Here is a 24,204-nt window from a genome sequence, read left to right on the forward strand (position 1 = left end):
CGCCCTGCTTCCCCGCGCCCGCCGAGCCCGGCGCCGGCCAGGGGGAGGCGCGGAGCCCCGGCCGCCCGGCCCCCGCGCGTCGCTCCTCCTCCCGCCCCGGCTCGCTCGGGCCTCCTCGCTCCCGCCTAAGTTTGGGGCCTTCGCAGGCCCCCGGCCGCGCGGCTCGGGGCGGTGGGGGTGGCGGGGCGCCCCGCAGTCCCGCCTCCATCCCTCTGCCTCTCCCGGGCCCCCCCCCCCCTCCGCCCTCCCCGCCCGCTCGCCCGGGTCCCTCTCCCGCGCTGCCCCCCCGCTGCTGGCGCTCCGGGCTTGCGAGCCCCCCCTCGGGTGCCGGGACCATAGCCCCCGGCCGGGCGCGCCCCCCCGGGCTCCGGGGGCCCCGCGGGGCGGCAGGCGGCCTGGCCCCTGAGATGCGCGGGCCGGGGGCGGCGGGGCTGCTGGCGCTGCTGCTGCTGCCGCTGCTGGGCCGGGGCGGCGGGGCGCAGGGGGGGCCGGCGGGCGAGCGGGGCGCCGGCGGGGGCGGGGCGCTGGCCCGCGAGCGCTTCAAGGTGGTCTTTGCGCCCGTGATCTGCAAGCGGACCTGCCTCAAGGGCCAGTGCCGGGACAGTTGTCAGCAGGGCTCCAACATGACCCTCATCGGCGAGAACGGCCACAGCACAGACACGCTCACGGGCTCCGGCTTCCGCGTGGGTGAGGCCGGGGCGCGGGGCTGGACGGGGGTGGGCCCCGGGACCGCGCGGGGGTGCCCAGCCGGGGCGGGCATCTGCGTTGGGGGCTGGGGGGGGGGGGCAGACAGCAGAGATCCATCCGGGGGCGCTGGGGTCCCAGGGGCACCAGGGGTCTTGGGAAGCCGGAGTCCTGAGGGCCCAGAGTGCAGGGGTCTGTCTGGAGCTTTGGGGCAGAGTGTGGGAAGATCAGGTTCCCGGGGATACCGTGCCAGAGAAGGTTCTGGATGCTGATTCTAGAGGTATTCGTTTGGGGCCAGCTTGCTGGGGTTTTGAGGGATGTCAGGTAGGGACGGGAGGTCAGAGTCAGAGAAGAGGTAAATATTCTCCCAAGAAACAGACTTGCTGGAAGAAACAGGAAAAGTCTTTTTCAAACGTCTGAAGTAGGACCTGCCAGGAGTAGATACCCGCCAGCTCTGGGAGGAGGAGCTTGAGGTCAGGATTGGGGGTGAGCCGGGCTACTGGCAAGGCCTGGGAGGGAGGGGAGTTGAGGCCTAAGAAGTGGGGTACAGGCTTGGAGGTGAGGGCTCCCAGTCCCTCCTTTTCCTGGTGCCCCACCCAGGTCTTGCCGGAAGCCCTGCCCCAAAGGCCCTGGGAGCCCCTCCCCAGCCCTCCTGGCCTCCCCACACGGCCTGGGGCCCACCCCTTCCCAGGCATCTCCCTTCAAAGGGCCAGGCCCCGGGGCTCAGCTCTCCCCCGGAGGGCCCTGCCCAGTGATCCCCGGCTGTGGGCCAGGCTGGGGGAGGTGTCCCAGCAGTAATTACCCCCCTAGACAGGGTAATTAGGCCGGGCCCAGGATGGCACCAGCCAAACAGCCCCCCTCGCTCATTCCCGGACTCACAGGCCCCAGGAGCCCCACTCGGGTGGTTCTCCCGAGAGGAGCCGTGTGTGCGCGCACTTGGGTGCATGCGTGGGCTGTGGCGGTGGTGCGCTGGGATGAAGTGTGTGTGTTGGTGTTGGGGCGCTGTGCTTGTGTGTGTGGGTTGGTGTTGCTGGCTTGGTTGCACACCTCCGGTCCCCGTTCGTGAGTTTCTGGGAGTGTTTACGTGAGCCCGGGTTGGTGTGGTTGGGAGCGTCTGTGGGTGTGTGACAAGGGGGCTGGGTGTGTGTGTGAGTGGCAGGATGAGTGTGTGCACGGCCCCCAGGCCCCCTGGCCAGCTGACCCAGGCTGCTGTCTCCGTCCGTGCTGCCCACATCCCCCAGGCTCCGTGCCCAGGCCGCAGTAGGCGGGTGTCACTGGAAGGTCACCCTCACCACTTCGGGTGAGTCACTGGGAGGCAGGAAGGAGAGGATCCTGCCTCCCCCGCCCGGCACACACCCCTCCTGCCCTGAGAGGCCTGGCCCCAAGAGGCCGGGCAGGATAGGCTAGGCCGGGTGGCCTCTCGCCAGGCCCCCGCGGACACAGATGTGCGCTGTCCCTGGGAGGCCCTGCAGGTGTGAGGGCAGCTACGGGTGGGCGAGCGGCTGGGCCGCCCATCTATGGGCTCAGGGTCCCCAGGCCGGAGCCACATGTCCCGTGTTAGGATGTGCAACCGTGACACAGAGAGCCCGTGCCGAGACCTGCGAGGGCAGCAGCCGCTCACTCCCTTGCTCCTTCAGTCCTTCCCCCACACAACTCTGGGACCCAGCCCTGCCCTCCCGAGTACCCTTCATGGTAGGGGAGACCCACGTGGACTGAAGCAAGCCAAATGCCGGGCAGAGCTAGGGCACAGGAGGCAAGGAGCCGAGATGGGAAGGACGAGATTTGAACATGCGGAGTTGGGGGACCAGGGCTCCAAGGAGAGGATGGCATGAAAGCAGGAGGCAGAAGAGCCCAGCTTGCCTGCAGCCGAATTGTGGGCACCCCCAGAGAAAGGCAGGAGAGAGGCAGGAAGCCAGCGAGGGGCCTGGAAGGCCAGGCCTGAGCCGGGACCGGGGAAGAGAGCTGGAGAGGAAGGGATGTGGACCCTGGGACATTGCGGAGGCCCCGGCTGGCTGGCGGGGAGGAGGGCCAGAGCTGCCGGGGGCGGTTCTGGGTGACTGGAAGGGCAGGGGGCCCAAGAGGGGGCCCCAGGTCAGGAGGCAGAGGGGAGGCAGGGGGCTGATTTCCTGCAGTGCCCCCTGGGTGGAGGTGTCCAGGAGAGGTCCCGGAGAGGTGGGGGCACCATGGGCAGTGGTGAGATGTGGACCTGGGATGGCAGGGCAGGGGGGCGGGGAGGGGGAGCGGAGAGAGGGCTGGCCTGACTCAGGAAGAATTCAGTTTAGGGGAGAAAGGGGGGAGGCGCCAGGGAGAGGTGGGAGACCAGGAAGGGCCGGTCATCATCATCATCATCATCATCGTTGCTACTACTTAAGCACCGTCTGAGCACCAGGTGCCGTGCTAAGCACTTTACAGGCATTAGATCATTTCGTAGACACACCATCTCTACAGATAAAGCACAGAGAGGAGAGCAAGTTGCTTGGGGTCACACAGCTGGCACACGGCCCAGCTGGAGTTTCCATCCACTGGACTCTAAAGCCAACAGACCGGGGATGAGGATGTCGGGGCCCTAGGGAGGGCAGTTCTCCAAGTGTGTATGGGATGCGTCACAAAAACCATCTTCCCAAGGGGCCGAAGCCAGTGGGTGGCGAGGAAGCAGCAGGGAGGGGAAAGGCAGGATGCGGGTGCGGGGCTGGGCCTTGACCCGCTCCCCCCCCCACCCCGCAGTGGTGTGCCCGCTGCCCTGCATGAACGGCGGCCAGTGCTCTTCCCGAAACCAGTGCCTCTGCCCCCCGGACTTCACGGGCCGCTTCTGCCAGGTGCCCGCCGGCGGGGCCGGCGGGGGCGTGGGCGGCTCCGGCCCCGGGCTGGGCCGTGCGGGGGCCCTCCCCGCCGGCGCGCTGCCGCCCCTGGCCCCGGAGGGCGAGCCCGTGGCCAGCAAGCACGCCATCTACGCCGTCCAGGTGATCGCCGACCCGCCCGGGCCCGGGGAGGGGCCCCCGGCCCAGCACGCGGCCTTCCTGGTGCCCCTCGGGCCGGGCCAGATCTCGGCGGAAGGTACCAGGCGACCGGCCGGCCGCGGGAGGCCCAGCGGGGCGGGCGCCGGCGCGGGCGGAGCGTGCGGGGCGCCGGGTGCGGGGGCGCGCCGGGTGCGGGGGCGCCGGGTGCGGGGCCGCGCTGAGGCCGCCGTGCCCGCCCCGCCCCCAGTGCAGGCCCCGCCCCCCGTGGTGAACGTGCGCGTCCACCACCCGCCCGAGGCCTCGGTCCAGGTGCACCGCATCGAGGGCCTGAACGCCGAGGGCCCCGGCCCCTCGCAGCACCTGCTGCCGCACCCCAAGCCCCCGCACCCCCGGCCACCCACCCAGAAGCCCCTGGGTCGCTGCTTCCAAGACACGCTGCCCAAGCAGCCCGTGAGTGATCTGCAGCCGTGGCCGGACCGACCCTTCAGCCCTATCCCAGCTCACCGGGTTGCTCAAAACCGGGGTCCCGGGGCATCCCCGTTACCCACCCGCAGCCTCGAGTCGGGGAAGGGGCCTCAGCAGGGAGGCCGGGTGGGGGCGGGGCGCGCTGATACCCCCTCCCCCTCCCTCCAGTGCGGCAGCAACCCCCTCCCCGGCCTCACCAAGCAGGAGGACTGCTGCGGGAGCATCGGCACCGCCTGGGGCCAGAGCAAGTGCCACAAGTGCCCCCAGCTGCAGTGTGAGCCCCCCTGCACCCCCCCCCGCCCCTGCGGTGGGCGGCACCAGCCCAGTTCCTGGCTGTGTCCCACTCGGCCCCCTCTCTGAAGGCCCCCGAGGACCCTCCCCTGCCATGCTCTCCTCTCTTTGCAGACACAGGGGTGCAGAAGCCGGGGCCTGTGCGTGGGGAGGTGGGCGCCGACTGCCCCCAGGGCTACAAGAGGCTCAACAGCACCCACTGCCAGGGTACGGGGGGTAGGAGAGCCGCTGGGCTGCAGGGGCAGGCCGGGTGTCACTGGGGGGGGGGGGTGGTTCCCAGGGGGGCAAGGGAGGCGGTGGGGCTCGGACAGGACCCCGAGGTCCTCGGAGCAGCTTGGCTGTCACCCTGTGGCCCCAGGCCTGAGGGGCCAAACTGCCATTCACCGCAGACATCAACGAGTGCGCCATGCCTGGCATGTGTCGCCACGGTGACTGCCTCAACAACCCCGGCTCCTATCGCTGTGTCTGCCCACCTGGTCATAGCTTGGGACCCTCGCGCACACAGTGCATTGGTGAGCCCCGGGGAAGGGTGCTCGGGTACCTGGGCGGTCACCAGCATGGGTGGGAGGAATAAGGCTCCGAGAGTGAGGGTCAGAGGGCACAGAAGAGCTGGGGTGAGAGGTCACATGAGGCCAGGGATTATCAGGGTTGTATTAGGTCACAGGCTCCGTGGGTAGGAGGGAGGCAATCTAGAGCAGCTACAATCAGGGGTCATTGGGTCAGAGGTCACATGAGGTTAAAGGGTCACATGAGGTCAGGAGTCAAATGGACAGTCGGGATGAAGTTAGAGCAGCTGAGGTCAGTGGTCACAGAGGTGACATGAGGTCAGGGCAACAGGAGACATATGGGGTCAGGAGTCATACGGGACCCAGGGTAGTCTGAGCCGGAGGGATAAGGGCGAAGCAGTTGGGAAGAGGGACAAAGGTCGCGCTCAGGCCTGGACCATGGCCCCCGCCCCTGCAGCGGACAAGCCGGAGGAGAAGAGCCTGTGCTTCCGCCTGGTGAGCCCCGAGCACCAGTGCCAGCACCCGCTGACCACGCGCCTCACACGCCAGCTCTGCTGCTGCAGCGTCGGCAAGGCCTGGGGTGCCCGGTGCCAGCGCTGCCCGGCGGATGGCACCGGTGAGCCTGGGGCGTTTGGGCCGGGAGCTGTCCGTCCGGGCGCGGGTTCAAGGAGCGCTCAGCTCTCTGTCCCTTGCCCTGGCTACAGCTGCCTTCAAGGAGATCTGCCCGGCTGGGAAGGGGTATCACATCCTGACCTCCCACCAGACGCTGACCATTCAGGGCGAAAGCGACTTCTCCCTCTTCCTGCACCCCGACGGGCCACCCAAGCCCCAGCAGCTGCCTGAGAGCCCCAGCCGGGCGCCACCGCCTGAGGATCCCGAGGAAGAGAGAGGTCCTGCCTGACCCCTTCTGCTCCCTGACTGATGCTGAACCCCTCGTCCAGAGCCCTCAACCCCGGGTCTACATGTGACCTCGGAGTCTAACCACCTAACTCCTAATCCCTAACGCTCCACCCAGACCTGACCCTCTCTGATCCCTAACCAAGGCTGAACCCCTGATACCCAGAACTGGCCATCCACTGCCCTGCAGCCCTGTCCCTGTCCCCTGATGTCCTGAGCAGGACACTGATCCAGCCCAAATGCTGTGCCCAGACCAGACTCTCCGCCCCAGGGATTTGACCCTGGGTTGTAACCCTCTACCCTTTGATCTGTGGCCCAAGCACCTGGCCCAGCCATGGCTCCCCGGACCCCCAGTGGTCTCCTGACTCCTGATGCAGATCCGCCCTGACCCCAGGTTCTAATCCTTGACCCTTGACCTGGAGGCTTGATGGTTGAACTCTTAGAAACCCTGACCACAGACGCCCACCTGCTGATCCTGACCTGACCCCCTTCCCCTCGCCCAGCACTGATGGTCCCATCTTCTTCCCTTTTAGGGGTAACCACGGACTCAGTGAGTATGAGGGCCCGGGTGGGAGGGGCCGGGAAGGTGAAGGAGAAACGGAAGTCTCAGGTTGCTGTCGCCGCAGCCAGTGAGTGAGGAGCGGCCTGCCCCGCAGAGTGCCCCGACTGCCACCACGCCTCCTGCCCGGCCCTACCCCGGTGAGCGGGCCTCTGCAGGGACCGAGCCGCTGCGGGGGAAGGCACTGGGGGCGGTGGAGCTGGGGCGGGCCGTTGGGGTCCCAGCCTGCCAGGAGCCGGCCGGCTCACCCCCCTCGCCCCCTGCCACCTGCAGAGCTTATCTCCCGCCCCTCGCCGCCCACCATGCGCTGGTTCCTGCCCGACTTGCCCCCCTCCCGGAGTGCTGTGGAGATCGCCCCCACTCAGGTCACAGGTAAGGCCCGCCCGGTGAGGCCACGCCCAGCGAGGCCACGCCCAGGGCAGGCCCCGCCCCGCCCGATCTCCCGGTCTTCTCTTCTGGCCCCTGCCCTCCTACCCCTTGGCTCCTCAGCCTGGTTTACCGCGTGAACAGCAGAGAGCCCACCCTGCCCCCAAATGGCCCGACGGCTATGGTGACCAGCCCCATCTGAGGAAATTCATTCGTTCGTTCCAAAAAAAAAAATTATTGAGCACCCACAGTGCCTTAGTGCTAGGCACTGTTTAGGTGCTGGGGACACTACGATGAACAAAACAGACAAAACATTCTCTGCCCTTGCAGAGCAGACAGACAGAGCAACAAGTGAAACTCTAGAATGTCTCATAAATGCTATAAAAAATCAGAGAAGAGGGAAGGAAGTCTGGGGCTTGAGATAATATGTAGCATGGCAATGAGAGAACACTTTCTGTGCACTCTTTTTTATTTTTTATTTTGAAATACTTTCAAACTGACAGGACAGTTACAAAAATAATATAAACCCCATACAGAGAGCTCCAACATACCCCTATCCCCCCAGATACCCAGATCACCAGTATAAACAGCACACATTTGCTGTATTAGTCTATCCATCTATCCATCCGTCTATCTAACCATCCATTTTCTGAAGACTTGATTGTATAAACCATGCTCTTTGAACACTTAATACTTCCATGTACATTTCCACCAACAAGGATATTCACTTCTGTAAGCATCTTGAGTGCAATTATCAAGTTTAAGAAATGTAACATTGACATAAAGCTTACAATCTATATTCCAGTTTTTTCACATGTCCCAATAGTGTCCTTTTGGACCTTTCTCCTCCCTTTTTAGGTCCTGCCCAGGATCACGTACTGCATTTAATTGTCATGGTCTCCTTCCTTCCTTCTTCCCTTCCTTCCTCCCTCCCTCCCTCCCTCCCTCCCTTTTTTCTTTCTTTTCTCTTTCTTCCTTTCTTCCCTCCCTCCCTCCCTCCCTCTCTTTCTTTCAATTGTGGGAATATATAACATGAACTTTCCCAAATCTACCACTCCCCAGCACACCATTCAGTGGGACTCACACATTCACAGTATGGCAGTACCCTCACCTCCTTCCATTACTAAAACTTTCCCATCTCCCCAAACAGAACCCCTACGCCCACTATGCATTCACTCCCTATTTCCCCTGCCCCCTGCCCCTGGCAACCTGTGCTCTAGTTTCTGTTTTGATGAGCTTGCATATTCTCCAATTATTATTATTTTTTAGTTACCATGGGGCTTAAATTTTAAAAATCTGTAACAATCTTATTTATTTTGATAACAACTTCGATAGTAGACACAAAATATATTCTCATATGCCTCCACTCCCCCACCTTTCTGTGGTTCTTATCACAAATAACATTTATATGAGTCCAAACTGATTTCTCATTACATTTTATGCATTTGCCTTTTAGATCCTGTAGGAAGTAAAAAAGTGGAGTTACAAACCAAAAATACAGTAGTACTGGCATTTACCTGTACTCCTGTTTTTACCCTTACCAGAGAGCTTTATCTCTTAGTGTGGCTTCAGTTATCTACTGTGCTCTCCTTTCAACCTGCAGAACTCTCTTTCGCATCTCTTTTAAGGCTGGTCTGGTGGCAGTGAAATCCCTCATCTTTTGTTAATCTGGGAATGTCTTCATCTCTCCCTCATTTTTGTAAGACAGTTTTGCCAGATACAGAATTCTTGGGGGTGGTTCTTTTTTTTTTTTTTCGTTTTCCTTTCAGCACTTTGAATATGTTATCCCACTCCCGTCTTGCCTCCATGGATTCCCTTGAGAAATTGGCATTTAATCTTATTGAGGCTCCAAGCACAGTTTTAAAGATGATCAGAAATTAAAGAGGGGATTTGGGGGCAGGAATGGGGTGGACAGGTTTGGGAAAAGGACATTCCAAGTAAAGTGACGTTTGGACAAAGATATGGAAGTGTGAAACACTGGCAGAGGAGGGAGAAAACCACATGCACATCAGCATTTGTGAACCAAGGAAGGGGAAGTGCATGGAGCCTTAGGAGCCTTGGATGTGGTCCCAGAGGCTGTGGGAAGTGTCTGCAGGATTTGGGGCAGCATAATAATTGCTAGTCCCAACTGAGCAATTCTTGTGTGCCAGGCACTGTTTTAAGAGTTTTACATACTAAATATCATTTAACCTTCTCGCACTATATGAAGTGGGCATCGAGCCTCATTTTCCAGATGAGACCATTGAAGCTCAGAAAGGTTCAGTAACTTACCCCAGGCCACACAGCAGAACCTTCCTCTAGCTCAAGTCTGTGTGGACTCCAAAGCCGCAAGGGAGCTGCTGGCGTGACTGAAACGCCCAGCATGGACGAGGTCCTGGGGAGAGGGTGGGGTGGAGCTGGCTGCCCTGGAAATCTGCGCTGTCCAGATATCCAGCTCCTGCCCGCCTTGGGAGATGGAGGTGATCAGCCATTCCGCAGGGGGGGCCCAGGGCCCTTGGGCCACTGCCTTGAGGGCGCTGGTGCAGGGCTGCAAGGTTTAAGGAATGAGGTGACTGGGGAGAACCGGCTTTGAGAACCCCTATGGCAGGGGGTGGCGGGTGGTGGCGAGGCCCTCAGTGTCTCAAGCCACCGTGGGCAGGGTTTGGGGTGCCTGGGGCCTGGAGTGAGTGGGATGGAAGTTTGCAGAACACAGGGCTGCGGCGTGGCACTGGGTTATCTGGGAGGGCGGGGTCGGGTAGCTGCGAGTCCCCTGCCCGCCCGCAGAGACGGACGAGTGCCGCCTGAACCAGAACATCTGTGGCCACGGCGAGTGCGTCCCGGGCCCCTCGGACTACTCCTGTCACTGCAACCCGGGCTACCGGTCGCACCCGCAGCACCGCTACTGCGTGGGTGAGCGCGGGCCGGCGGGTGGCCCCCGGGGCGGCCCTGGGTCCCGGCACCCCGCTGACTGCCGCCCTTCGCAGACGTGAACGAGTGCGAGGCGGAGCCGTGCGGCGCGGGCCGGGGCATCTGCATGAACACCGGCGGCTCCTACAACTGCCACTGCAACCGCGGCTACCGCCTGCACGTCGGCGCCGGGGGGCGCTCGTGCGTGGGTGAGCGGGGGGGGGGGGGGGGGGCCGAGGCGGCGGGGCGCCCCCCCGCCCTCCCGCACGCCCCTCACGCTCCCTTCCCCGGGCTTAGACCTGAACGAGTGCAGCAAGCCTCACCTGTGCGGCGACGGCGGCTTCTGCCTCAACTTCCCGGGTCACTACAAGTGCAACTGCTTCCCCGGCTACCGCCTCAAGGCCTCCCGCCCGCCCATCTGCGAAGGTGCGGGAGACCCCACCCAGATGGGGGGCGGGGCTCGGGGCGGGGCCTGGACCCTCGTCTCCGCCCTGCGCGCACCCTGGGAGCTGGGGGCGTGGAGCCCAGGGGGCCGGGCTCGCCTTTTTCATCCGCAGGGGAGGAGGGAGGCCCTGCCCAGTCCCCGGAGCGCCGGGCCAGCTCCCTCGTCCCCACCCGGGCCCGCCTCCTCCTCCTCCCTGCCGCGCAGACATCGACGAGTGCCGGGACCCCAGCTCCTGCCCAGACGGCAAATGCGAGAACAAACCCGGGAGCTTCAAGTGCATCGCCTGCCAGCCCGGCTACCGCAGCCAGGGGGGCGGGGCCTGCCGCGGTGAGGGCGGGGCGAGGGGCGGGGCCTGCCGCTGCGAGGGCAGGCCGAGGGGCGGGGCCTGCCGCGGCGAGGGCGGGCCTAGGGCCGAGGGGCGGGGCCTGCCGCGGGGAGGGGCCTGCCCCGGCGAGGGCGGGGCCGGCGAGGGCAGGCCGAGGGGCGGGGCCCGCCGTAGTGAGGGGCCTGCCCCGGCGAAGGCGGGGCCGGGGGTCGAGGGGTGGGGCCTGCCGGGGGAAGGGCAGGGCGGCCCCCGAGGGGCGAGGGCCGAGGGGCGGGGCCTGCCGCGGTGAGGGCGGGGCGAGGGCCGAGGGGCGGGGCCTGCCGCTGCGAGGGCAGGCCGAGGGGCGGGGCCTGCCGCGGCGAGGGCGGGCCTAGGGCCGAGGGGCGGGGCCTGCCGCGGGGAGGGGCCTGCCCCGGCGAGGGCAGGCCGAGGGGCGGGGCCCGCCGCAGTGAGGGGCCTGCCCCGGCGAAGGAGGGGCCGGGGGTCGAGGGGTGGGGCCTGCCGGGGTAAGGGCAGGGCGGCCCCCCGAGGGGCGAGGGCCGAGGGGCGGGGCCTGCCCGGCGAGGGCGGGGCCGGGGAGGGCAGGCCGGGGGCCGAGGGGTGGGGCCCGCCGCAGTGAGGGCGGGGCCTAGGGGCGAGGGCGGGGCCTAGGGGCGGGGCGAGGGCAGGCCGGGGGTCCTAGGGGCGAGTCCCGGCTGCGGGCGGGGTCCGGGTTGGTGGCAACCCCTGGGGGCCCGGGCCTGCCCGGCGCGGTGGCATGCGCGGGGTTGCGCGGTGCTAGGCGCGCCTTCTCCACCGCAGACGTGAACGAGTGCGCCGAGGGCAACCCCTGCGCGCCTGGCTGGTGCGAGAACCTGCCGGGCTCCTTCCGCTGCACGTGCGCCCAGGGCTACGCGCCCGCGCCCGACGCCCGCAGCTGCCAGGGTGAGCGTCGGGCCTCCACCCCGCGCAGCTCGGCGTCCCGGCTGTGAAGCGGAGCTGGGGGCTGGGGGGTGGCTCACTTGGCCCGCCCTTCATTGATCCAGCCGCTCATTTTCTCAGCAAATCCCTCCGGGAAGGGGGAACTTCCCACTTGGAGGGGCCTGGCAGGCGAGGATTGCAGCTGCATTTGTAAAGCACTTAAATCTGAAGACAAGGGTCGATATCAAAGAATGGAGGGTGTTAATAGCCAGCCCCACCCCACACCCGCACAAATGTTTATTACACACGGAGAGGCTAGGATTCAGAGAAAGCGGGGCAGATCTGCTGCGGAGGTTAGACACCCGCGAGGCGGCGCGCAAGCCTGCGGCTTTAGGCGAGGCCCGAGTGTCTTAAAGGAGCAATACGAATTGGCCGAGCAAAGAAGGGTGACAGGGAACACTGCACAGGCCGATCCGGTAAGAAAAAGCGGGGAGCGTGCAGGGAAGTGCAAGGTATGAGCAGGGGGTGGGGGCTGAGGCTGGGAGCGGCAGGCCCCCCACCTTGGAGAGCCCCCTAAACCTTGCTCAGGAAGTTGGGCTTCACGGCAAGGTGTCAGGAGGCATCGAAAGCATTTTAAGGCGAAGAGTTAAAAAGATTTGCAATTCGTCGGAATGGAAGTGGAGAGGGACTGGGTGTCTGTGGGAGAGACTCGGGACAGATGGTGGCCTCGGGATGGCCGTGAGATGAGGTGGTAGTAGAGAAATCTTTGGAGAACACGTTGCCTGAGCTTGTGGCCTAGACGTTGAGGTGAGGGAGAGGGGAGTCAGGGACCTGCCAGGTTTCTGGTTCCAGTGGGTGGTGCTGCTCATGGGGCCAGGGCCCCCAGGGGTGGGGCACGTTTGGGGCGGGGCACATGGGGTTCCTTGTTGGGTCTGTTGAGTGGGTGGTCCCTGGAGGCCTCTCAGCTGGAGACGCAGCAGAGAGTGGCCCTGTGGGCTGGGAGCCTTGAGCCAGGCCCTCCTGCCTGGAACCACAGCAGGTGGGGGCTGTGGCCCTTGGTCTGCTCTCCCAAGGAAGGCGGATGGGGGGGGGAGGGGAGGCAGAGCCTTGAGGATGTGCACACATCAGGGGCAGGTGGGGGGTGCAGAGGAGAGATGGTAGGGGGGTGGGCGGGGCGAAGGGGGTAGGGGGGATGATAGAAGGGGGAGGGGGTGGTGGGAGGAGAGGCTTCCAGGGCGGAAGGAGGAGAGTGTTGAATGCAGCAGAGCTGTTCTTGTAAAATAACTTATTGGTGAGACAACGGGAAGGTGCCTGGTGGCTTTGGCAAGAGTGGCTTCCAAAGGCCAGGAAGAAGGCACAGGCAGCAGGTGAAGGGGTGGCAGGTGCAGCTAAGGCCAGGGAGGAGGAGTGGTGGCTCGCCGTGCTCTAGTGGGAGGAAGGGGGCATGGATGTAGAGAAGAATTTTGGGGAGATTAAGGGAGGTTACCCTTACTTTTCTCAATAAAGAGGGAGGGGCCTGAGTTGACAAGGGCCTTGAGGAGAGCAGTAGAGGTCTGGGACTGCAGGGGGCGCCGGGGGTGGCCTGGGGGCTTTGCAGAAGTCTAGAGCTGGGAGGAGAGGGGAGGGTGGCGCCAGCTGAGGTGTGTGGCACCGCCTGGGTGCTCAGGACCGGGAGGCCGAAGGGCAGGCTGCGCCTCAGAGTGCAGGCTTGGCCTCCCCGGCCCGGGTGGGAGGAAGGAGAGGCGTTCATGGGCCCCCATCAGCAAGGAGCCCTGGGGTTTGGCCACTGTGGACTGAGGTGAGTTTGGGGGCTCAGGAGGAGCTGAGAGGGAAGCTCCAAGCCCCGGCGGGAGAGAAGGTGGAGCAGGGTTTGAGGGGAACCCAGGGCAATGGGTTCCGGGGATGAAGGCTACTGACACTGAGGCGAGGGTCACTGACGCTGAGGGGTCGCGGAAAGTGAACACTCCTAGGATGGAGAGGGAGACAGTGGGGGCTGGGAGGGTGGGCCTTTGCCCCTTGGAGAAGAGCTGGCAGTTCAGGGCCCGCCAGCTGCCCCCCATCCCAGAGGGCTGTGGGACAGTGTGTCCTTGGGGCAGAGCTGGCTGGCTGTACAGCCCGGGCAGGGGCAGTCATCCTGCGAGCCGTGCAAAGACCCGGGGCAGCTTCTGCCCGGGAAGAAGGAAGCCGGGGCAGGCGAGGGGAAAGCTTAGGGGCCCAGGAGGGAGAGAAGCCGGGTGAGGAAGCCCAGGGCAGCATGGGAAGAGGATGGAGGTGCACTGTGGACTGGAGCCTGGCCCTCTGACATCCCTCTGCCCTGCAGACGTGGACGAATGCAAGGCTGGGGACGTGTGTGACAATGGCATCTGCACCAACACGCCAGGCTCCTTTCAGTGTCAGTGCCTCTCTGGCTACCACCTGTCCAGGGACCGGAGCCGCTGTGATGGTAAGGGGGCTGGCAGGCCTCCCAGGGGCTACCTGTACACCCCCAGGTGCAGTCCCCATACAGACCCAAATTGAGCACGGAGGCCCGGCACCAACGCCGGGCTCTCACAGAAGTCTTGGCAGCTCGAGGCCGGGGGGCAGGGAAGGGGAGAGGCCAGCCCCTGAGAATCTCCGCCCTGCCATCCCTTTGCCAGACATTGATGAATGTGACCTCCCCACGGCCTGCATTGGAGGCGACTGCATCAACACCAATGGCTCCTACCGCTGCCTCTGCCCCCAGGGGTACCGACTGGTGGGCGGCAGGAAGTGCCAAGGTACGGGGGACCGGCTGGGAGCCCTGCTGGTGGTGGTCTTTCATTTCGCCATCCATCACGCATCCTTCCACTCTTTGACCTTGAATAGCAATGACAGGACTAAGGGCAGCCAACGCGGCGCTTACTGGGGGCCGGGCACTGTGCCGGGCTCCCTGCAGCTGGCAATCCCTTTTCCTTCCCATCAAGTCACCCTGCCCGCCTGCTGCCGACAAGAGTTCACTGAGCACCTGCCGCACGCCAGGTTCCTAGAGATCGAACAAGGACCTGGCGCTTGCTGGCTGGAGAGGCTGACATGCAGATTCTCCCAGTTAAGGGGGTGGGGACAGTTGAACTGGGACTTGGAACATAAACAGATGTCCCCAAGGCAGAGAAGAGCAGGGAATGGTATTCCAGGCCAAGGAACAGTATGTGCAAAGCACAGAGGTCTGGAAGGAGACAGTCTTGGTTTTAGGGGAGAGTAGACACCAGTGCCTTGAGCATAGAGTTGGGGGTGGGGATTAGAGTAAACGGTGGCAAGATTTAAAGGTATTGGGAGACCAAACAAAGTCCTCAAATGCTGGGAAAACTTGGACTTCCTTCTGCGGTGAGTGGGGGCCACTGAAGATGGCTGCACAGACAGCAGAGAATGGGCCCACTCCTAACGCACGCGCGGACATGCCCAGGGGGGCTTCCTGGGGTGCGGACTTTGAAATCAGAGTGGAAATGGGGGAAATTCCCAGGGGAGGGAGGGCGGGGTCTCCGTGTAAGCAGCTCCCCTCCCTCCCCGTAGACATAGACGAGTGCAGCCAGGACCCAGGCCTGTGCCTCCCGCATGGGGCCTGCGAGAACCTGCAGGGCTCCTACGTGTGCGTCTGTGACGAGGGCTTCACGCCCGCCCAGGACCAGCACGGCTGTGAGGGTGAGTGTCTTAGGCAGCGACAGGGGCGCTGGTGCAAAATACCAGAAATGGCTTGGTTTTTATAAAGGGTATTTATTGGGGGTAAGAGCTTACAGATACCAGCCCATAAAGCATAAGGTACTTCCCTCGCCAAAGTCTGTTTGGAGCAAGATGGCTGCTGACGTCTGCGAGGGCTCAGGCTTCCTGGGTTCCTATGTTCCTGGGGCTTGCTTTTCTCTGGGTCCAAGGTTCCTTTCTTCCCGGGGCTGGCTTCCGTTTCCTCTGTGAACTTACTTCCCAGCTTAAGTCTTCAGCATCAAACTCCAACATCAGAAGCCCTCAACTCTGCTCTTTGCCATGCCTTTTATCTGTGAGTCCCCACCCCAAGGGACTCAATGCCCTAATCATAACTCAGTCATGCCCAGGTACAGATCAGATTACAAACATAATCCGATGTGTATTCTTGGAATTCATAACTATATCACACTGCTACAGTGACTACCTGCCAGGTCCCGGCCACAGACCAGGTTGCCCCTCCTGTGCTGCAGCCAGCGTGCAGATGGCCCATATCTGGTCCCGCGCATCCGAATTTGGGGGACGCTGATGGAGCGATCTGACGGGCCGGCCTTCCACGTGGAGGAGCTTGGCTTTCACTGGGTGGGGGAGGGAGGAGTCCGGGAAGGTGGGGAGCAGCGGAAGGTGGCTGGCGGGTGGGGTGGACGGGGCCTGCCAGTCTGTCCTCTCCCCCTCAGAGGTGGAGCAGCCCCACCACAAGAAGGAGTGCTACCTTAACTTCGACGACACGGTGTTTTGCGACAGCGTGCTGGCCACCAACGTCACCCAGCAGGAGTGCTGCTGCTCGCTGGGGGCCGGCTGGGGGGACCACTGCGAGATCTATCCCTGCCCGGTCTACAGCTCAGGTCGGGAGCCGGGCAGGCCGCTACCCTCCCCAGGGCCTCAGTTTCTCCATCTGCAAACAGCATGGGGGAAGCGGCACCTCGATGGGTAGCTGGGCAGTCCAGCGGGGCCTTGGGACCTGAGCTTCAAGCTCAGCGCTCTCCCCGCTCTCCCCGCAGCCGAGTTCCACAGCCTCTGCCCGGACGGGAAGGGCTACACCCAGGACAACAACATCGTCAACTACGGCATCCCCGCCCACCGCGGTAAGCCCCGCGAGGCCCCGCCCGCCGAGGCTGGGACGGCCAGGTCCCGCCTGTGCCTGCTCGGACAGCTGCGGGTGCTGGGCTAGGCCCCGCCCCCGCCCGTCTGCCCCGCCCCTCGTTAAGCTCCGCCCCTGCCACGGGACCACCGGGGACCGCCCCTCCGGCCAAGGGCGTGGGGCTCCCGCGGGCAGCCCCGCCCACACAGCCCTGGGCGGCTGGGCCCCACGGCTGGTGCCCCCGCAGACATCGACGAGTGCGTGCTGTTCGGGGCGGAGATCTGCAAGGAGGGCAAGTGCGTGAACACGCAGCCCGGCTACGAGTGCTACTGCAAGCAGGGCTTCTACTACGACGGGAACCTGCTGGAGTGCGTGGGTGAGCGCGGCGGGCCCGCGGGGGCAGCGCCGGGGGACGCCGGCCCGACCCCGGCCCGGGCCCTGCCACGCGCGCTTTTCCCGCCCGCAGACGTGGACGAGTGCCTGGACGAGTCCAACTGCAGGAACGGAGTGTGCGAGAACACGCGCGGCGGCTACCGCTGCGCCTGCACGCCCCCCGCCGAGTACAGCCCGGCGCAGCGCCAGTGCCTGAGCCCCGACGAGATGGGTGAGGGCCGGCCCGGGAGGCGGGAGCGCCGGGGCCCGGCGCCAGCCCCGCCAGCCCACCCATGCCCTCGCTGCCCGCAGACGTGGACGAGTGCCAGGACCCGGCAGCCTGCCGCCCTGGCCGCTGCGTCAACCTGCCGGGCTCCTACCGCTGCGAGTGTCGCCCGCCCTGGTTGCCCGGGCCCTCCGGCCGCGACTGTCAGCTCCCAGAGAGCCCGGCGGGTGAGGGCCAGGGTCGTCTGGGGCCCAGCGCGCGGGCGGGGTGATGCGGGGAAGCGACCCCTGCCCCAGACCTCCCTGATGTCCGGTCCCCTCCCCAGAGCGCGCTCCGGAGCGGCGCGACGTGTGCTGGGGCCAGCGCGGAGAGGACGGCATGTGCGCAGGACCCCTGGCCGGGCCCGCCCTCACCTTCGAAGACTGCTGCTGCCGCCAGGGTCGCGGCTGGGGCGCCCAGTGCCGCCCGTGCCCGCCACGCGGCGCCGGTGAGCTGGCCGGGGCGGGCCTGGCCTGGGGCGGGTGCCCGGGCCGCCGACCGCGCTGACCGCCCCCCCCCCGCACTCCTCCCAGGGCCCCAGTGCCCGACGTCACAAAGCGAGAGCAACTCCTTCTGGGACACGAGCTCCTTGATGCTGGGGAAGGCTCCGCGGGGTGAGTGGGGCCGTGGGGGCGGGGGCGGGGCGGCGGCTTCCTCCGGGGCGGTGGTGCAGCTCGTGTCCCCCGCCCAGACGAGGACAGCTCCGAGGAGGATTCGGACGAGTGCCGCTGCGTGAGCGGCCGCTGCGTGCTGCGGCCCGGCGGCGCCGTGTGCGAGTGTCCGGGCGGCTTCCAGCTCGACGCCTCCCGCGCCCGCTGCGTGGGTGAGCGGGGCCGGGGCCGGGTGGAGGCGGGGCGGGGCAGCTCTGGCTCCCCCCCAAGCCCGCGCTGGTCACCCCTCTTTCCAGACATCGACGAGTGCCGAGAGCTGAACCAGCGCGGGCTGCTGTGCAAGAGCGAGCGGTGCGTGAACACGAGCGGCTCCTTCCGCTGCGTCTGCAAAGCTGGCTTCGCGCGCAACCGCCCCCACGGGGCCTGCGTGCCCCAGCGCCGTCGCTGACACCGCCGCCCTCGGCCCGGACCTCGGCGACCACCCAGCGGCTCCCGCTGGCACTTGGGGAGTGTTCAGCTTCGCGGCCCTGCCCCGACTCGGGGATCGGACCCAGGGACCCTCCGGGGCCCGCAGACCCCTTCCCACGCCCCGGAACCCGAGGGCGCGTGTTCTGGCCCAGGTCGGTTCCCGCACCCGACACCGGTCCTGCTGGGCTCACAAGCGGCTGGCAGGTCCCGGGGGCGCTGTCGACCTTCCTCCCAAGGAGCGTTTCCTACTAACTGGTACATCGGATCGTGCCCTCTCACCTGGCTTGCGAAGCAAATGCTGTGCTCGTCCAGGGCGGCAAGGAGGGCGCCCCCCGCGGGAGCCGACCCCGCAGGCAGCGGCAGATCCACGCCTCCCCGGAGGCGCCAGGCCGGGCCCAGGACCGCGGGTGTGAAATAGAATTTATTGTGGCTCTGATTCTGTACACGCACGACGGGCCTGGCCGGCCGGCCGGGCTCACATGGTTTGTACAATAAATACACCCGCGGGGTCTCCCCCGCCGGGGGTCCGCCCCGCGGGCCGCTCAGTCCAGCTTGCGCGCGCCCAGCTTCATGGGGCCCTTGGCCGCCTTCCTCTCGGCGCGCTTGGTCTCCAGCTCCCGCCGCCGCTCCTCGCGCTTCTTCCGGGCCAGCTCGGCCTTCGCCTGCCCTGCGGCGGGGAGGGGAGGGTGCTGAGGGCGGCGGGCGCAGCCGGGCCTGCCCCTCGCGCGCCCTCCCTGGGAAGCCACTCACGGCTCTCCGTCTCCAGGCCTTCCCAGTTGTCGTCGCCCCACGAGTCGGGCCTCGGCTGGAAAGGGAAGTGGGGGTTGGCGTGAGGCCGCCCCGCTGCGGTCCACTGAGACCCGCGCCCTCCCGCCACGCCCGGGCCGAGTACCTGGGCGCTGGCCTCCCGACGGGGCGTCAGGGCGGCGAAGGGGTCGCCCTTGTCGCTGGGCTCCGGGCCGCCCCAGTTGTACTCGCTGGCCAGCCGCGTCCCCTCGGGCGGCGGCTCCTGGGGGCTCGGCTCCCGCCAGCCCTGCTCCCACGAGCCCTCCGCCTCCCAGCTGCTCCAGTCCGCCTCCGCCTTGTGGGCGGAGCTGCCGGCCTGCGGCGGGAACGCGGGAGGTGGGGCTCGCAGCCGGGAGGGAGGGGCCGCCCGGCCCAAAGACCCGGCGCCCCACCCACGCCCCGCCCCGCTCGGCCCACCTGAGCCCGGCCCGCCGGCTCCCCCACGTCCCAGTCGTCCTGCTGGGCCAGCGCTGACTCGGCCTCCTGCTGCGGGTGGGAAGGAGAGCAAGCTCGGGGCGCCCAGCCCTCTCCAGAAAGGACAGGTGGCTGCCAAGAGTCACCCCGCGCCACCCTTTAGTCTCCGGCCCGCAGGCTCCCTTGCTCCTCAGGCCCTGCTGCCCCCCTCTACAGTGGACTCGGGGAGCCCTGCCATCACCCCCGCCTGGGGCCGGGGAAGGAGAGCAGAGGCTCCAGGGCCCTCTGAGCAGGCCCGGGGGTCACAACCATTGGAAGTGGTCTCACTCGGTCCCCACCAGGCAGGACTGGCCTGGTTCCAGGCCTGGGACTGGCTCCCTGGCTGAGCCCGCGCTGGAGCGGGTGGAGGTGGGCAGGGAGAGGAGGGCGCCCCAGCCCGGCGGGCGCCCCAGCCACTGCGGCCTCTCATTTCCGACCCTGCTCCTGGGGGGCCCGGAGCCGGAGTGGGGCTTCACGGCCAGCACGGGCCCACACTGGCCAGTCCCGGCACCTATTTGCCAGGCGTGCTGTGCAGACCCCTGAGCTTCTGCAACGGCAGCCTATGGCCTTTGAGCCCCACTCACCTCCAAGCTGCCCCAGTCTTCATCGTCCCATCTGTCGGTGCTGCTGTCCACTGTGTCCTTGCCCTCCTCCTGCATCTCCCAGTGGCCTGAGGTCGTGGGGGCAGTGGGGACAGGGGCGGGGGCCGGGGCTGGAAGTCCTGGGAAGAGGAGGCTCCCTGAGCTCCTCCCACGTGTGTGGAGCAGGGAGAGGAAAGGGCACCAAGGAAGTTCCGGAGACTAGACCCCCTCCCCGTGCCCTGGTTCCCCTTCACCACCCCAGGCACACTGGGCTGTAGCAGCGTGGGTACCAGTGCCCCCACCCCTCTCGGCCAGTCCACAACACTCACCCTCAGGCATGGGCCTCTGGGGGGCGCTGGTCTCGGGGAGGGCAGCCGTGGGGTGTGCGCGGATCAGCTTGGAGGTGAGCGAGGAGACCCCGGTCACTGCCCAGCCTGCCCAGCTGGCGGCAGATGCCCCGGTCCCAGGGCTGGAGGCGGCGTGGACGTCCTTCTCTGGACAGTGACGGGAGAGAGACGCAGGGACGGGCCCTGAGGCTCCCGTGGGGAGGGTGGGAGGACAGCGGGGCCCCGGGGAGCTGCGGCGGGCCCCTGCCCTTCCCCAGGCCTCGGTCCTCCCACCTGTGACATGGGGGAAGGGTCGGGGACTGTCAGTCTGTCCCCTAAGGTTTCTCTAGCCCTCAGACACTCTGATGGAGGGGAGGAGGAGTGGGGGCTCACTCACCCACTTCTGCCAGCTGGGTGGGATCTTCTGACACAGATTCCAGCTTGGACAGGAAGCTTCGGATGGCCTTGAAAGCCTGTGGGACAGCGAGGGGTAGCGCTGAGGGCACCTCGGTTTCCTCCGCCAGGGCCCAGCTCCCACCAGCCCCCAGCTCCCGGGCCCAGCCCCGGCTGAGCCTCACCTGGTCCCGCACGGATTTTTCGGGGTCCACAGTGAGGCTGCAGAGCACGGGCAGGATCTTGTGGGCACAGTCGCTCACTGAGTAGAGGTTGTGGGTGGCAGCAAAGCCCAGGACCCCCCGCGACACGGGATGGTGCGAACGGGTCCTTAGTGGCCCGGCTGAAGGCGGACGTGAGGACCCTGTGTCTGGTCTGGGGTGGAAGGGAGCAGGGAGAGGGCTCCTGAGGGTAGCGGTGATTCGGGGGTCCAGAACTGCTGGGCCTCACTCCCCAGAGCAGAGGCCACCTGTGGGGCCCCCAGAATCTGAAAAGCGTGGATTAATCGCCAGCAACCTAAACGCGGGAGGATTTCCTTCAATCTCTGCATGCTGGCTTCTCTGCACACATCACCGGGCTCCCCGCTGCCTCGGGGAACGGGGTACCTGCGTCCCTCCCGCCTGGCCTCGCAGGCCGCTGGATTTCTAAATCCTGGGGCCCGTACGCTCCACCTCCTGGCCGTGGGCCCTGGGGCAACTCGCTCGGCCTCCAGGAGCCCAGGCCGGGGCCTAGGTCTCCGGGAGAGAGGCGGCCCCCGCAGGGTGGGGCCCGCCAGGGCACTCACGCTGGCACTGAGGTAGGAGCCGATTTTGCCCAGGCAGACGGTGGTGTTGCAGCGGATGGGCCCCTGGTCATCCTTGGCCTGCAGCCGGGCGAAGTGCTTCATGAGCTCCACGTTGAGGCTGGCCTCATTCAGCTTCGGGGCCAGGAGCAGCATGGACTGTGGGGCGGTGGCGGCAGAGTGGGCCAGGTGGTTCCTTGGCCCCACGCACCGCTGCTCCTGCCCCGGGGATGCAGGGCGCTCCCCAGCGCGGCGCCCAGCCCATCCTGCCGCAGCGCCCCCTCTCCCCCAGGCCCTGCTCACCGCCCGGCCCTCTGGCCTCTGCCTCGCAGTTCCCTCTGCCTTGATGCCCTGTCCCCCCTCCTCCCACCTCCTCCCACATGCCCGAGGCCGCCCCCCGTCCTTCCCAGGCCTGCCAGGACCTGTCCTCCAACCCCGTCGTGGGGCCCACTGACCTTGGACCAATGGGCGCCTGCCTCTTGAATTACCACCTGGATTATCCGCTTCCCCCACTTCTGGTCTTGGACCCCCAAGTCCATCCTCCAACTAGCATCGGCTGGAGGGATCTGTCCAAAGCACCCACGGGAACTGAGACTTGTGCCTCACCCCACACCCTACGATGACACTATCCTCCAGGAAGAGCCTCGCAAAGCCTTGCGGGTCTGGCCCTGTCCCCCTCGGCCTCCCTGGACACCACGCTGCAGCCACCCTGGGCTCCTGTCAGTCTCTTGGAAGGGCCGCCAGCACTCTGGCCTCCCCCTGCTGCCAGCCCTCCTGGGAAGCTCTGCCCTGCGCTCCTGGGCCCACCCCACCTGGGGCCTCCCACCTGCCTGCCGCAGGCTCCCACCTGCACGCAGTGTCCTGCGCTGGGCCGTGGCCACTCGGTCCCCACTCAATGGCACCTCCCTCCCAGTCCAGCCCTGGCCCCTGCCCAGAATGCTGAGGAGGCCGGCCCTTCCCAACCCTCTGTTCCCCTTTAGGGCAAAACCTCAAGTTCGTCTACACTTGCCGTCCCCCACTTCCCTCCTTCTGTTCTCCCCCGAGAGCACCCCATGCACTTTCTCATGACCCCCCATTCCACCCAGTGGGCTCTGGTTGAAGCCACCAGTGACCTCCACGTTGCTAACTCTCATGGCCGATTCTCGGACTGACCAAACTTGACCCCTCAGCAGCTCTGACCCCACAGAGTTCTCCCGTCCTGCTCGTCCAGGACACACCCCCAGCTGCGCCTGCTGCCCCACGTCAGCCTCCTTGTGCTGGTTCCTCTTCTCTCCAACACCTACCCCACAGCTAATCCTCAGGCCTCTTCCATATGCCCCCACCTCTCCCTCAGGGGTCTCATGGCCTTTCCTTTCCTTTTTTTTTTTTTTTTAGGAGGTACCAGAGATTGAACCCAGGACCTCGTACATGCCAAGCAGGTGCTCAACCCTGAACTACACCTGCTCTGCATCATCCCGTTTCATGGTTGAAAATGGTCAGCTGGCAGCCCCAAACGTGCACCTCGAGCCCAGACTGCTCCCCTAAGCTCCAGGGGCACGCAGCCTGGCTGAGGGCAGTCAGGACTGGGCCCACCGCCTCCTGCAGGCCAGCCCCTCCCCGTCTTCTCAATCAATGGCACCTTATCTTCCAGTGGCTCAGGCCAGAAACCTCAAAGCTACCCCTGACTCTGATCCAGTCCATCAGCAAGCGCTGTCGGCTCCCTGCTGCTGCCACCAGGTCCGAGCCACTGTCCCCTCTCACCCAGACCACTGCAACAGCCTCTGAGCCTCCCAGCTTCCACCCTCGGCGGACACTCAACACAGCAGTCCTTTTAAACAAGTCACTCCTCCACTCGACACCCCCCCATGGCTGTGTCACTCCCAGTGAAAGCCACACCCTCCGAGGCCTGCCCCTGCCCCCACCCCACCTCCCACCCTTCTCCCGCAAGCATCCCCCTCAAGCCACATTAAAGCGCTTGCAGCCACTTCCTGCCTCGGGCCTTCGCGTGGGCCGCTCCTCCTGCAAGGACACCCCTGCTCCAGCCCTCCCCGGGACGCGAGCCCTCAGCTCTGCTCTAGATGGCCCCACCTCAGCAGGTCTTCCTGACCACTTGGTTTTTTTTAAGAAGGTACCAGGGATTGAACCCAAGACTTTGAACATGAGAAGCAGGCGCTCAACCACTGAGCCACCTCTGCTCCCCAAGAAGAGTTGGCTTTTTAGTTAATTTGTTTTTAGGAGGTACCAGGGATCAGCCCCGGGGCCTTGTACGTGGGAAGCAGGGGCTCAACCACCTGAGCTACATCTGCTCCCCCGACACCTAGTTTTATTTTGTTGTTTTTTGAGGTATTGGAGTTGCAGGTTGAACCCCGGACCTTGTATGTTGAAAGCCAGTGCTCAACCACTGAGCTACACTGGCTCTCCCAAATTGAGTGTTTTTGTTTGTGTTGCTTTTTTAGGCAGTACCAGGATCCAACCTGGAACCTCATATGTGGGAAGCAGGCGCTCAACCACTTGAGCTACATTTGCTCCCATGACCACTTGTTTTTAAAGCTGCAAACCCCTCTCCCTGTACTGTCTCTTTCCCCTGACACACATCGCTTTGTAACGTAAAATACACGCGTTGTAATTCTGTTTATCTGCCGAGCACACTCCCCGACCCCCTGAAAGAGAAGCTCCCTGAGGGCAGGGAACTTGCTGTCCTGTGCACGCTGCGACCCGGCACAGGGCACAGGGCCTGGCACAGGGGAGGTGCTCAGACAGCACCCACGTGCCCAGCACAGGGCACAGGACCCGGCACAGGGCAGGTGCTCAGACAGCACCCACGTGCCTGGCACAGGGCACAGGACCCGGCACAGGGCAGGTGCTCAGACAGCACCCACGTGCCCGGCACAGGGCACAGGACCCGGCACAGGGCAGGTGCTCAGACAGCACCCACGTGCCCGGCACAGGGCACAGGACCCGGCACAGGGCAGGTGCTCAGACAGCACCCACGTGCCTGGCACAGGGCACAGGGCCCGGCACAGGGCAGGTGCTCAGACAGCACCCACGTGCCCGGCACAGGGCACAGGACCCGGCACAGGGCAGGTGCTCAGACAGCACCCACGTGCCCGGCACAGGGC

General features: G+C 65.4%; 2 protein-coding genes across 4 annotated transcripts in view; one reads left to right on the forward strand and one right to left on the reverse strand.

Annotated features, from left to right (window-relative positions):
- On the forward strand, window positions 1–18,336 carry LTBP3 (latent transforming growth factor beta binding protein 3). Of its 3 annotated transcripts, none has more exons than XM_058305197.2 (28): window positions 1–687; window positions 3,409–3,738; window positions 3,889–4,091; window positions 4,275–4,380; window positions 4,512–4,604; window positions 4,787–4,909; window positions 5,361–5,519; window positions 5,608–5,793; window positions 6,334–6,350; window positions 6,427–6,499; window positions 6,633–6,731; window positions 9,489–9,614; window positions 9,689–9,820; window positions 9,909–10,037; window positions 10,261–10,383; window positions 11,183–11,305; window positions 13,602–13,724; window positions 13,918–14,037; window positions 14,807–14,935; window positions 15,667–15,834; window positions 15,991–16,074; window positions 16,318–16,446; window positions 16,537–16,674; window positions 16,755–16,895; window positions 16,994–17,155; window positions 17,241–17,321; window positions 17,399–17,530; window positions 17,615–18,336. In XM_058305197.2, the coding sequence occupies exons 1-28, from the start codon at window positions 408–410 to the stop codon at window positions 17,764–17,766; spliced, it is 3,861 nt and encodes a 1,286-aa protein (XP_058161180.1). In that variant the 5' UTR covers window positions 1–407; the 3' UTR covers window positions 17,767–18,336. The 3 variants fall into 3 exon arrangements, with proteins under 3 accessions (XP_058161180.1, XP_058161181.1, XP_058161182.1); XM_058305199.2 differs by having other exon boundaries at window positions 632–683; XM_058305198.2 differs by lacking the exon at window positions 11,183–11,305.
- The window catches only part of SCYL1 (SCY1 like pseudokinase 1), a 12,836-nt gene continuing 6,821 nt past the window's right edge, over window positions 18,190–24,204 (reverse strand). Inside the window, 10 exon segments of the mRNA XM_058305200.2 lie at window positions 18,190–18,453; window positions 18,537–18,591; window positions 18,679–18,888; window positions 18,990–19,058; window positions 19,610–19,746; window positions 19,936–20,100; window positions 20,330–20,405; window positions 20,511–20,627; window positions 20,629–20,700; window positions 21,110–21,265. Coding sequence (XP_058161183.1) covers window positions 18,329–18,453; window positions 18,537–18,591; window positions 18,679–18,888; window positions 18,990–19,058; window positions 19,610–19,746; window positions 19,936–20,100; window positions 20,330–20,405; window positions 20,511–20,627; window positions 20,629–20,700; window positions 21,110–21,265 — 1,182 coding nt within the window. The 3' untranslated portion in view covers window positions 18,190–18,328.

This window comes from Dasypus novemcinctus, chromosome 10 (assembly GCF_030445035.2).
Source record: "Dasypus novemcinctus isolate mDasNov1 chromosome 10, mDasNov1.1.hap2, whole genome shotgun sequence".
Lineage (NCBI taxonomy): Eukaryota > Metazoa > Chordata > Mammalia > Cingulata > Dasypodidae > Dasypus > Dasypus novemcinctus.